Source organism: Oryctolagus cuniculus, chromosome 17, assembly GCF_051225735.1.
Source record: "Oryctolagus cuniculus isolate XC-2025 breed Fujian yellow rabbit chromosome 17, ASM5122573v1, whole genome shotgun sequence".
NCBI lineage: Eukaryota > Metazoa > Chordata > Mammalia > Lagomorpha > Leporidae > Oryctolagus > Oryctolagus cuniculus.
The window spans coordinates 59,934,716-59,948,905 of record NC_142883.1 but is presented as its reverse complement, the minus strand read 5'-3'; the positions used below and the strand labels follow the sequence as shown (position 1 = coordinate 59,948,905).

General features: G+C 43.2%; 1 protein-coding gene across 50 annotated transcripts in view; it reads right to left on the bottom strand.

Annotated features, from left to right (window-relative positions):
- Positions 1-14,190, bottom strand: part of NCOR1 (nuclear receptor corepressor 1) — a 168,450-nt gene that overhangs the window by 31,658 nt on the left and 122,602 nt on the right. For all 50 annotated transcript variants that reach the window (XM_051824415.3, XM_070061427.2, XM_070061433.2 and 47 more), the window contains 4 exons: positions 7,251-7,371; positions 7,054-7,155; positions 4,986-5,086; positions 1,162-1,330 (listed from right to left, as the gene is read on the bottom strand). In XM_051824415.3, the coding sequence (XP_051680375.1) occupies positions 1,162-1,330; positions 4,986-5,086; positions 7,054-7,155; positions 7,251-7,371 (493 nt within the window). The remainder of the gene's footprint in view (positions 1-1,161; positions 1,331-4,985; positions 5,087-7,053; positions 7,156-7,250; positions 7,372-14,190) is intronic.

The window sequence follows — 14,190 nt, the reverse complement described above, 5'->3', positions numbered from 1 at the left end:
GTGATTCTTATACAATACTACTACTGGGAAAAATGTAAATTAAGAATACATCTTAAGGGACTGCCACTGTGGCGTAGTGGGTAATGCTGCCACCTGAGATGCCAGCATCCCATACTGGCACCAGTCCAAGTCCTGGTTGCTCCATATCCAATCTAGTTCCTTGCTAATGCACATGGGAGAGCAGCAAAGGACTGCCCAAATGCTTGGACCCCTGCACCCATGTGGAAGACCAGGAAGAAGCCCCTGGCTCCAGTCTGGCCCAGCTCCAGCCATTACAGCCATTTGGGGAGTGAGCCAGCAGATTTTTCCCTCTTTCTCCCTCTGTAACTCTGCCTTTCAAAAAAATAAATAAATAAATAAACCTTTTAATTAAAAAAAAGAATACATCTAAAGAAAATGCTTACATACACAGTTATAAACATTAAAAGTTTTATTAAAGAGTATTTAAATTGAATATTCTTTCCAAGGTAAGAATTATTATCTATTAATTCTTTTTTTTTTTTTTTTTGAAAGATTTATTTATTTATTTTAAAGTCACAGTTACAGAGGCAGAAGCAGAGAGAGAAGTCTTACATCCACTGGTTCACTCCCCAGATGGCTACAATGACTGGAGCTGCACCAATCTGAAGCCAGGAACCAGGAGCTTCTTCCAAGTCTCCCTTGCAGGTGCAGGGGCCCAAGGACTTGAGTCATCTTCTATTGCTTTCCCAGGCCATAGCGGAGAGCTAGATTGGAAGTGGAGCAGCCAGGATTTGAACTGGCACCCATAAGGGATGTCGGCACTACAGGCAGCAGCTTTACCCGCTAACCACAGTGCTGGCCTCTACTCACTAATTCAACTCATAAAATATTAATTATGTTAAAATAAAAGTGATTCTATTTAAGTTGAACAGAGATTGTTTTCTTAAGCTAAACTGACTGACCACAGTCAACGATGATGTTAGCAACCACTTACTTGGGACACTCAGCACTCACTTTGCATTGCAGATCACTTTCCACTGACTATCTCAGCGGATTTTGACAAAATGCTTCTTTTACCAAAAGAAAACATGGGCTTGGCAAAAATGTACAGCCTTCCCCACTGCCAGAATGCAGGAAAACCAGCCTGTGTTTCTGCCATACATTACAATACTCACTTCAGGGTGTGCACACAGTACTTACTATCATAGGATAAGATATGTCCACTTTTGCCTTCATAAATTACATGGCCTTTGGATGCAGCTTCTTCTCTGCCTTTCTCAGGACTACTCTCTTCAATGGGCATTCGAGAAATGGATCCCTTCACCAGCGCCTCGGTTGGTATGCCAGCCTGGGACAGAGCCGGGGTACCCTGTCATCACATCAAACACAAGCACCAGAGGAGTCACTCAAGTTTACAAGAAAGGAGAAGGCTCAGAAAATGTAACGCACCTCACTCAGAGTCAGATCCCCCTGCAGCTTCAAAGAAGAAAGCACCAGCACATGAGAAGAGGTCAGCAATTAATTTTTATGAACAAATTTTATAAATTTAACCATTTGGTGCCGCGGTAAGCTTCAGATGCTCACATCTACATCAGAGTGCCTGGGTTCAAGTCTCTGCTCTGCTTCCAATACCAGCTTCTTGCTAACGGGCACCCTGAGACACAGGAGGGGAGACTAGGATTGAGTTCCAGGCTCCTAATTTTGGCTTGGCTCACTCCTGGCATTTGGGGGCTGAACAAGCAGATAGAAGAACTCTTTCAATTAAATAAACTTTTTGTAACATAAAGAAATCCCATGTCTTCATCCACAAACTCTTGCCATATAAAACTGTAAAATAATGATGGGTTTTTCATTTGTATTCCCCACCTGAAGTCAAATCTATAATTAAGGGACTTAACTCTGAGAAAAGAAGTTCGTTTACCTTAAGGTGTAAAATCATGCAAATATTAAAAAGCCTTTAGAAGGCCGTGTTTCACCAAGATGTTAAATTGCTGACTGACAGGGCTAGCACTGTGGCATAATGGGTTAAGCTCCTGCCAGTATCCCATAAGGATGCCGGTTCAAGTCTCAGCTGCTCCACTTCTAATCCAGCGCCCTGCTAATTCATATGGGAAAGCAGTGGAGGATGGCTTGGGCCCCTGCACTCATTATGGAAGACCCGGAAGAAGCTCCTGGCTCCTCAGCTCAAATTGACCCGGCTCTCGCCATTGTGGCCATTTGGGGAGTGAACCAGCAGATGGAGCACTTCTCTCCCCAACTCTGCCTCTACATCTCTGTAACTCTGCCTTTCAAATAAACACTTAAATAATCAATAAATAAATAAAGATAGAAACTGCTGGCTGAGACCCCAGTTCTAGCTTCCATTAATGCAGGCTCTGGGAAGCAGGCCTAACTGGATTCCTTCCATCCATGTGAGAGATCGGGATTCAGTTTCCTCCTCTGAGCTTCAGCCTGACCCTGTCCTAGCCATTGTGGGCATGTGGGGAGTGAACCAGCAGATGGGAGTACTCTCACTGTGTCAAATAAATACAGATTTTACTTTTTAAAGTTTATAATAAAAGTAAAACATGACAGATTAAGCTTTAAATTTAGGATACTACACCTTTGTCTCATATGTGTAGTAAGAAGACGAAAGAAGTTGACATCAAACTGTCTGCTGAGTTAGGGCTGTGGTCATCAATAAGGGGGGAAGAAAACTCTGGTATGGGTCTTTGCTTTGTTATACTAATTATGTGGCGGTCCTATCACCTAAATTTTAGCATGAATAGTCCTCTTCTGGGCCAATGGCCATTACTCTTTCTACCCTTTTTTAGTTACAGAACATTTCTTTTAAGATAAATTGCTTGGCCGGCGCTGCGGCTCAATAGGCTAATCCTCTACTTTGCGGTGCCGGCACACCAGGTTCTAGTCCTGGTCGGGGCGCCGGATTCTGTCCCGGTTGCCCCTCTTCCAGTCCAGCTCTCTGCTGTGGCCCGGGAAGGCAGTGGAGGATGGCCCAAGCGCTTGGGCCATGCACCCCATGGGAGACCAGGAGAAGCACCTGGCTCCTGCCTTCGGATCAGCGCAGTGCGCCGGCCGCAGCGCACCAGCCGCGGCGGCCATTGGAGGGTGAACCAACGGCAAAAGGAAGACCTTTCTCTCTGTCTCTCTCTCTCACTATCCACTCTGCCTGTCCAAAAAAAAAAAAAAAAAAGATAAATTGCTCAATGTTTTTTAAGATTTATTTTATTTATTTGAAAGGCAGAGTTACAGAGAGGCAGAGAGTGGCAGAGGGCAGGGAGAGAGAGAGAAAGGGAGAAGTCTTCCATCTGCCTGTTCACTCCCCCAATTGGCCGCAAATCGGGAGCTGCATTGATCCGAAGCCAGGAGCTTTTTCCAGGTCTCCCATGCAGGTGCAAGGGCCCAAGGACTTGGGCCATCTTCTACTACTTTCCTAGGCCATAGCAGAGAGCTGGATTGCAAGTGGAGCAGCCGGGACTAGAACCGATGCCCATATGGGATGCTGGCACCACAGGCGACAGCTTTCCGTGCTATGCACAGTGCCAGCCCCCGATCATCTTTAAAAAGTGAGCCGCATGGGTTGAAACAGGAGTGAGGGGCTTAGACCTAGTCCTGGTAAACATCCTGGGTCCCCAGGGTACTCTGAAAACACCTGAAACTCCAATAAGCATGATTGAAATTACATGCTTACAGCAAGGAGAGAACGAGAACCATGTGTTTACTCATCCTCCATGAAGTGAGCTCAGTTGTAAACTTTGGAAGTGCTAAAATGGACATATTTAAAATGAACAAATGAAACAGCCTCAACTGACCCAGCTGATTCTGTCTTCCTGCCCAAAGTGTGGATTCTAGAGTGATCAGGAAAAATAATGCATGAATCAACTTATTTTTCTTCTGTCTTTATTAAAGCTAGCTTGTCCTAAAAACTGAAACACACATTTTGGCCAAATGTGCAAGGAGAGATATTAAGAGTTAGTATCTAACTTTCTAGATCACTATATGCCATATACTCTGTAAACCAAGCCCTAGGGAAGAATTAGCTGGATCTAGATTGGGATTCATAAGGTCCTTTGTGGGACAAACATTTCTGCTTTATTCTAGCAAGCTCCCAAGGGATGCTAATATGTCAGGGCACAGCCCACACTTGGTTAGCAAGACCTGAGCAGAATCACTGGCAGGCCTGGGAAAAGAGTGCTGGGCCTCACCCCCAAAGAGTAGCACAAAGCTGAGAATTTATATACCAACCAACTTCCTAGGCGAAACTAACGCAGATGACCCAGGGACCACACCTTGGGAACTACCGTTCTAGGGGACAGAACAAGAAACTGAAACCGTGTGAAGACACACAAACTCAGACACCTGCAAGTGCACAGGTTTCTATTTACAACTATTTCCAAAAAGGGGATTTTCCTTTCCACAACTATATAAGAGGCTAAAGATTATTTCACATCTCACATTAACATCTAAGTAAAAGAAAGGCCACTCGTGAATAAAAATTGGTAACTTATTTTCCCCTCAAAATAGAGGAAAATATTTAATATTTGCAGCCTTTATCAATGCCATTCACATCTCATAATTTAGCATGTGATTCTAACAAGGCAGCTAACATACTGAGGTTGTACACCTACATCTTCACAAGGAGAAAAGCAAGCAAATAATTTGTAACAATTCTCCATTTCTATTTTAAGCAGAACATGTGGTAAAAAGCTCTGCCAGCAAGACAGTGAAAGCTCCATCAACAAGGGCCCCATTTCTTCTGTCAATTTCCAAGTAAGTGACCTTTTCAAACCAAGGCATTATAGATAGCATTTTGTGGACAAAACAATGCATTAATGCCTTCTCTAGAGGTGCTTTGCAGATCTGAGGTTTACTGTCACTCAGATCCAGTCCCACCACCCAGAACAGTAAACTTAGCCACGAAACTGGAGTACTGGGACAGTCTGTGAGACATTGCTTCTGTTTCTCCCCAGCCGTTGTTCAGTGTGACATCGCACACTCACGGACTGGGGGTGATCATAACAAACCTGAGTGATGGAGCCCCGCAGGGATGAGATGCTCTCCACTGAGACTTTGCTGGTTGGAGTTCCCCGAGTTATACTTCCCTCTTGGATGGCTCCTGTGGTACCTGAATAAAAACAAAATTATTAGCAAATGATATCCCCTACCTCTCCCTATCTCCCAAAATGAAAACCAACCCTTATTTTGGGAGAGGAATAAGAAGACAATGAAAAAACACAACAACAACAAAAAAATAAAGAAAAGAAAAAACACAACAAATAGTTCTTATTTGTTGACATATACCTCTAAAAAATATTGCAATTATAAAAACTACTGAGGGGCCAGCACTGTGGTGTAGAAGGTTGGGCCAATGCCTCAGCACCCGCATCCCATGTGGACACCAGTTCAAGACCCAGCTGCTCCACTTCTGATCCAGCTCCCTACTAATGAGCCTTGGAAAGCAACTGAGGATGGCCCAAGCTCTTGACCCTTGTCAATCACATGGGAGACCCAGAGGAAGCTCCTGGCTTTTGGCTTTAGCCTGGCCCAGCCCCAGGTATTGTGGTCATTTGGGGAGCAAACTAGCAGATGTAAGATTTCTTTCCCTCTCTCTCTGGATCTTTGCCTTTCAAATAAATGAAGATAAATCTTTTTTTTTTTTAAAAAGAAAACTGTAAAAAGATTTATTTATTTATTCCAAAGTCAGATTTACAGACACACAGGTAGACACAGAGAGCGATTCTATCCATGGGTTCACTTCCCCAGATGGTCACAAGGGCCAGGGCTGAGTGAGGCCAAAGCCAGGAGTTTCTTCTGGGTCTCCCACATGCGTGCAGGGGCCCAACACTTGGGCCATCTTCTGCTGTTGTTTTCCTAGGCACATTAGCAGGGAGCTGGACTGGAAGTGGAGCAGCCAGGACTCGAACTGGTACCCATATGGGATGCCAGCACTGTAGATGGTAGCTTAACCTGCTATGCCATCATGTTTACGTGGAAAGAAAAATTATTTACAATTTCCTTCTTAAAGTTCTGACTTGGAGCTGGGCATTGTGGCGCAAAGGGTTAAGCTGCTGCTTGCAACCCTGAATTCCCATACTGGTGTGCTGGTTCCAGTCCTGGCTGCTCTGCTTCCTATCCAGCTTCCTGTTAATGTGCCTGGGAAGGCAACAGATGAAGGCCCCTGCCACCCAAGTGGGAGATGACAATGGAGTTCCTGGTTCCCAGTTTTGGAGTGGTACAGACCTGGCAGTTGTGTTATTTGGAGAATGAACCAGCAAATGGAAAACCTCTCTCTTTCTCTCTCTCTCAAATAAATAAATCAATACTTTTTTTTTTTTTTTGACAGGCAGAGTGGACAGTGAGAGAGTGAGAGAGACAGACAGAGAAAGGTCTTCCTTTGCTGTTGGTTCACCCTCCAATGGCCGCCGCGGCTGGCGTGCTGCAGCCGGCACACCGCGCTGATCCAATGGCAGGAGCCAGGTACTTCTCCTGGTCTCCCATGGGGTGCAGGGCCCAAGCACTTGGGCCATCCTCCACTGCACTCCCTGGCCACAGCAGAGAGCTAGCCTGGAAGAGGGGCAACCGGGACAGAATCCGGTGCCCTGACCGGGACTAGAACCCGGTGTGCCGGCGCCGCAAGGTGGAGGATTAGCCTAGTGAGCCGCGGCACCGGCCTCAATACATCATTAAAAAATTTTCTTTCCACTTTTTATTTGGGAGGCAGAGACAGAGAACAGATCTCATCCTATCTCATTTGGTTCTCTCTCTAGGTCTGGGTTGAGGTCAAAGCTGAGAGCCAAAAATGCAATCCCTGTATCCCAATAGGTGGCAGGAACCCAATTATTTGAGTCATCACAACTGCCACTCACAGCCTACATTAGCAGGAAGTTGGAGTTAAGAACCAGAGCCATGAATTAAACCCAGGAACTCCAATATGGAACATGTTTGTCAAAACTGGCATTTTAACCACCAGGCCAAATGTCCACCCCTTCAATTTAAAATTTAAAGGCTGTAACTTGAAAATTCAGTATTAAAACATGTTAATGACTTTAAAATTCACTGGGGCTAAAAGCTTAATGTTTCTGCATATTTTACCTCTGACCACACCTTCATGCTGGGCCCTGACCAATAAACCCTCAGGTTGGGAATTTTGGCTTCGCGGAGAAAATTCTTCCTGCTTGATGTAGGGCAAAGCAGCTGTGGACAAAAGCAGAGAAGTATTAATAAACCAAGTACTGAATTACTGGCTGTGATGCTACAAATGCAGTTGTGTCCTGCTGTAACACACTGACCTGATTTGGAGGACTCCTGTTGCCGTGGCAGTCCAAGAGAGATGGATCCCACCGAGGGCTTAGCTGCCTCTTGAGCATAGGAAGCCTGATTATGAGAAGTCAGATACGTGCCAGGCGTTCCCTAAAAAATAATTTAAAGACTAAACATTGTCTTTTCACGAGGTCAATTATAAAGTCAATGTTCACATGTCTGTAATAGAAGTTTATACCCCTGTCAGGCAAAATTAAGAATACTATTTGTAAAGGCCAGTGTTCTGGCACTGTCGGTTAACCTGCCCCCTGAAACACCAGAATCCCACATCAGCACGGGTTCAAGTCCCAGCTACTCCACTTCCAATCCAGCTCCCTGTTAAAGGCCTGGGAAAGCAGTGGAAGATGGACCAAGTGCTTGGACCCTGCTAGCAAGCAGAAGACCTGAATGAAGCTCCTGGCTCCTGGCTCCAGGCTGGCCTATCCCTAACCATTATAGCCATTTGGGAAGTGAACCAGCAGGTGGCAAGTAGCTCTGTATCTCCCTGTCTGTAACTCTGCTTTTCAAATAAATAATTCTTTTTTTTTTTTAAAGAAAACTCTGCAAAACAAGAAAATATCCTTCATAGACTTCTTATAAAAATTAAAAAGAGCAAAATACGGCTTCTGAACTTCCATAAATTAAACACAGATAATATGTTCCATTAAAAGTTCCAAAAACTAAGCACTTACACAGTGTGCTCAAAATAAAAGCTATTATTATTAACATTTATTCTTCTTAAAAATGCTATGGAGAGAGAATGCAGTGAAAATAGAGTAATAAAGATTCCTGAATACTCTCTTCTATAAAAAGCACCAGAATTATCTGCAAAAATGTATGAATCGGCCTTTAAAGAACTCTGAAAATTAACCAAAGGCTTGCAGAGAACTGGCAGCCTTTACTCAAGAAAAGCCACTGACTCAGTTTAGAAGAGTGAGCTCAGTGGCATTTTAACTTGCTCTACTGCCATTCCTATTCTCCCCATGAGCTCTGGAGTGGTCCTAAACACCAGGGTACAAACCAGCAGACTGGCAGCCAGCATAAGGGGAGAGCAGGGCTGGAGTTCCTTAAAACCCTCATTCCCATACACCTATCATGAATCTGGAGATTTCGCTTGCATAGCTGCCTTATTTAACCTGACTAGGATAGGGAAGGCAGTGCAGGCTTGTCAAAGATGACCAACTTCTCTGCTGCCAAGAGCGGCAGATAGAGAACAAACTACAGGCTAACCAGAGCCCAGAAGGAAGAGCTAGGATCAAGATGCTCACCGATGTATGAAAAGCTCCAGCACACTCCTGGGAACATAGGGCTATGAGTTTTTATACACACACACACATGTGTGTGTATATGTACATATATATATATATATATTTGACAGGCAGAGTTAGACAGTGAGAGAGCGAGAGAGAAAGGTCTTCCTTCCATTGGTTCACCCCCCAAATGGCCGCTACAGCCAGCATGCTGCGCCGATCCAAAGCCAGGAGCCAGGTGCCTCTTGCTGGTCTCCCATGCGGGTGCAGGCCCAAGGACCTGGGCCATCCTCCACTGCCTTCCCAGGCCACAGTAGAGAGCCAGACTGGAAGAGAAGCAACCGGGACAGAATCCGGCACCCTAACCGGGACTAGAACCCAGGGTGCTGGCACCGAAGGTGGAGGATCAGCCCAGTGAGCCGCGGCGCCATCCAAGCTTTTATATTTCTAAGAAAGATGTGAGAAGGCCCTAAACTCTCACCTTTGGCTGACATGAAAGCTCTGCAGAGCAGGAAACGAAGACTAAAGTAGAGCTGCCAATTGCCTTGACTGAGTGCTAAAGGCACACCCCAATATACACAGAGAACCCCTAAACAAAGACTGGAAAATTAATGGTTTTACGAATTTGGGGATTCTCTAATCATTAACTGACCACTAGGCTAACCAAGCAGAACTTTCGTATGACAAATAATTCAGATTCTACAAAATTAGTTCAAGAAAGTCATTAAACAAATAAACAACAACTGAAAACAGAAATAGAAATAACAAGCCCCTCTCCTGTGTGGTCTTGGGTGATAGTTCGCTACTTACTCACTTGACTCAGAAAAATCCCACAAAATCATGCAAATCAAGAGGTTCCAATCTTTGTGTTTACTTCAAGAACACCTGAGAAACTGCCCAGGCTATCAAGGATATGCACATCCAAAAAGCTCTCAAGTATCTGAAAGATGTCACATGAAAGAAGCAAGCAAGTCATTCAGCCATTGCAATGGTGGAGCAGCTGGGAGTGCGCAGGTCAAGCAGTGAGGCTGGACACAGGGTCAGTGGCCAAAAAGAGTGCTGAGTTTCTGTTGTACCTGCTTAGATATGCAGAGAATGATAGGGAACTGAAGGGTTTGGATGTAGATTCTCTGGCCATTGAACACATTCACTTGAACAAAGCCCCCAAGACGCACCGCCACCCCTACAGAGTGCATGCTGGGATGAACTCACACGTGAGCTCCCCGTGCCACATGGAAATGATCCTCACTGAAAGGAAACAAACTGTCCCTAAACCAGCAGAGGATCGGCACAGAAGACAGACAGCCCAGAAGACACTAAGAAACCAAAACTTATGGCTTGGGAATAAAGTCAGCATAAAATAAATGAAAATGAAAGAAAAGGACAAAAAGAAACAATAAGCCCAGGGTGGCAGAAGGAGGATGCAGATCTGATTTCCTGAGTTGCCACATTATATAAAATACCCAGCTTTGACCAAAAATTACTAAACAAACTAAGAAACAAGTGGGAGCCACACATCTGAAATAGAGCAGTGAACAGAAACTGTCTGAACTTTGCACTTAATACACACACTTTATCAGCCATTATAAATATGTTCAAAAAACTAAAATCACATGTAAATAATTACAGCAAAGTATGAGAATGATGGTCTCATCAAAAGGGAATATCAAAGAGAAATAAATCATAAAAAAGAACAAAATAGAAATGCTGAGAAGTATAAAAACTGAGAGGGGAAAAAACTCAGCAAACTAAGAATTGAAGGAAACCCTTCATTTTGGTTAAAGGCAGTAATGAGAAGCCTACAATTAACATCATAGCTAACTGTGAAGTACTGAATGCCTTCATCCCAGCATTTCTATTCAATATCACTTGAAAGTTTTATCTTGCCAGTGCAATAAAACAAGAAATACACAGACTAAAGGTTAGAAAGGAAGAAATATGACTATCCTCATTTGCAAACAACATGCATACATAAAGAAATCCACCAAAACAAAAAAAAGAGTTTAAAAACCAAAATCCTACTAGAAGCACTAACTCAATGTTACAGGAGGCAAATGAAAATACAGAAGTCAATTATATTTCTATATAATAGCAAGAACTGGGATATAAAAAATTTTAGGCCAGCGCCGCAGCTCACTAGGCTAATCCTCCGCCTGTGGCGCCGGCATACTGGGTTCTAGTATGGGTCAGGGCACTGGATTCTGTTCTGGTTGCTCCTCTTCCAGTTCAGCTCTCTGCTATGGCCTGGGAGGGCGGTGAAGTATGGCCCAGGTGCTTGGGCTCTGCACCTGCCTGGGAGACCAGGATAAGTACCTGGCTCCTGGCTTTGGATCAGCGCAGCGCGCAGCCGTGGCGGCCACTTGGGGGGTAAATCAACGGAAAAAGGAAGACCATTCTCTCTGTCTCTCTCTCTCACTGTCTAACTCTGCCTATCAAAAAATAAAAATAAAAAAAAATTTTTAAAAATTTTAAATAGTATCATTTATAAAAACATAAAATAGGGGTTGTCATTGTGGTGTAGCAGGTAAAGCTGCCGTCTGCAGTACCGGCACCCCATATGGGCGCCAGTTCAAGTACAGGCTGCTCCACTTCTGATCCAGCTCTCTGCAGTGGCCTGAGAAAGCAGTAGAGGATGGCTCAGGTCCTTGGGCCCCTGCACCCGCATGGGAGACCTGCAAGAAACTCCTGGCTCCGGATTGGCACAGCTCTTGCGGTTGTGGCCAACTGGGGAGTGAACCAGCGGATAGAAGACTTCTCTCTCTCTCTCTCTCTCTCTCTCTCTGAACCAGCGGATAGAAGACTTCTCTCTCTCTCTCTCTCTCTCTCTCTCTCTCTGCTTCTCCTTCTGTGTAACTCTGGCTTTCAAATAAATAAATAAATCTTAAAAAAAAGATAAAATACACATTCATGGATTAGAGGATTCAATACTGTCCAATCCTACTGTGGGGAAATCAGGCAAAGGAGGCAATTCAAAGATGGCACCCAAAGGAAGTAAGGTGGGCGGTATCCAAAGTTGTCTACCACCAAAGTTGATTGCCTGTGCAGCATCAGGGGAGGTGACGACAACTGATGACGAGTGTACAGACATGTGGCTGGTCCTGTAGAAAATCACCCTGTAAAATGACCTTTTAAGTAATTGGTTGGTCCTTATGCCCTGCCCCAGTAATCCTGCAGTCTTGTGCTTTAAAAGGCTTTGCTACACGCGCAATAAACTGAGTTCTTGCTTGCTTGACTTGACTCCCCACTGCGTCTGACCATATCCGGGATCGGGAGGCTGGGGAACAGGCGAGCGAGCGGCGCACTTACCTTTCTTTGGACCCAATCCATTCTCATTCGGGTGAACTAAGACCCTGCACCTACCCCCTAATCCGTAGATTTAATGCAATACCAATGAAATCCCAGGCTTTGAGCTTTTTAAGAAATTGACAAACTGATTAAATAATTTATAGGGACATGCAAAAGACATATCATAGACAAAATAATCTTAAGAAACAAAATCACTACTATAAAGCTAGAAAGATCAAAACTGTGGTGCTGACAAAAGCGTGGACAAGGGAAAGGGAACAGCACTCAAAGTATAGAAATAGACACACACATACACAGCCAACTGATTTCTAACACAGGCAGTAAAGCAGTCAAGTGGAGGATGAAAAATTTTTCATCCAATGGCACTGGAACTAGAAATCTAAGTGGAAAACTGAATGTCAATTCTAACCTCATACCACACACAAAAGTTATTTAACACTTATTATAGGCCTTGACATAAGATTCAAAACTAGAAAGCTTTCACAAGAAAACTCAGATTATGTCACAACCTTGGAAAAAGCAAAGAAATCTTAATGAAACAGAATTAATCATAAGGGGAAAGGAGTATATATATACTACATCAAGGAAAATAAAAAGACAAGCCACAAATAGAGTAAACATTTCTAATACACATCCATCCAATAGAGAACTTTCAACCATAATACATAAAGAATTTCTACAACTCAGTAACAGAAAGACTCAATAGTAACGGACAATTCTTAATATAGGTTGAGCATCTCTTATCTAAAATGCTTAGGACCAGAGAGATGTGTTTTGGATTTTGGAATATTTGTATATACCTAATTAAATATCCAAGGGATATTCATTTATGGTTTCTATATACCTTATACACATAGCCCAAATGTAACTTTATACATATTTTTATTGTACCTGTGTGGCTTTATTTTTTTTTAAGGATTTATTTGAAAGGCAATTAGAGAATGGGAGGAACAGAAGAAGAGAGACAGAGGGAATGATGGGGGAAAACAGAGAAAGAGATCAATTGATCTTCCATCCACTGGTTCACTCTTCAAACAGCTACAACAGCCAGGAAAGGGTCAGACCAAAGCCAGGAGCCAAAAGCTTCATTAGGGTCTTCCACATGCTTATAGGGGTTCAAGCACTTGGGCCATCTTTTGCTGCTTTCCCAGACATATTAGCGGAGAGCTGGATTCGAAGTGGAGCAGCCAGGACATGAACCAGCACCCACATCAGCTACCCACATAGTGTCACTATGCCACAGCACCGGCCCCCACACCTGTGTTTTGACTGCAATCTGTCATATGAGGTTAAATATGGAATTTTCCACTTGTGTGATGAAACTCAAAGTTTTACATCTGGGAACATTTCAATTTTGAACTTTCAGATTAGGGATGCTCCACCTGTGGTTACATCACAGAGACAGATGTACAATTAACAAGTACACAAAAAAGTACTTAACATCATTTGTTGTTATGGAAATTCAAAATCCAACAATGAGATATTGCTACACATTTACTTAGTATGACTAAAATGAAAAAGACTGACCAGAAAACAGAACAAATACAAAACTACTCTAGGAAATCACACACACACACACACACACACACACACCCCACTCCCAGATAACTACACTAGAGAAATGAAAACTACATGTCCACAAAGAACCTACTCGAAGAATGTTAAAAGCAGCTATATTCTTAGTAGCCAAAATGTAGAAACAGTTCAGGTTTCCACCAACAGGGTTGGATAAACAACCTGTTCCAACAATGGAGTATTATTCAGCAGTAAAGAGGAAAAGTACTTACTACACAAAAACCTGACTGAATCCCTAAAATCACTATGCCAAATTAAAGAAAATAGACATAAAAGAATGTATACAGTTTGATTCATTTCACAGGGAGTTCTAGAAAAAGCGAGATGAACCTATGAAAACAAAGTATAACAGTGGTGGCGAGGAGACCTGCTCGGGAAGCCAGGAAAAATTTTCTGAAGTGATGAAAATGTTCAGTGACTTGATTAGAGTTGGGTCACATTGTACACATTAGCCAAAACTGACTGAACTATTAGGCTCAAATCCTATCTCAACTGAAAAAGGAAAAAACACCAGGAAGATTTAATGGCCAAAATCAAAATAAAGCAGGACTTTCCTATAAAGTAAATAAAAAACTATTTAATATTTACAGTCTTTAAAATAAATATTCTACTAGTTGAAAATACTCCAGTCTACTTTACATTACACTAAACTTCAGGGCAAACATATGCCTTTGGTAAGTCAGAACAGGTAGTATGCCCTGGCCACTCAAACTATGAACAGAGTATAGCAAATGCTGCATTTCTTGATGATTGTCTCTGGAAGTTTCATATTCAGATACATTATTCTTTAGCAGTACTC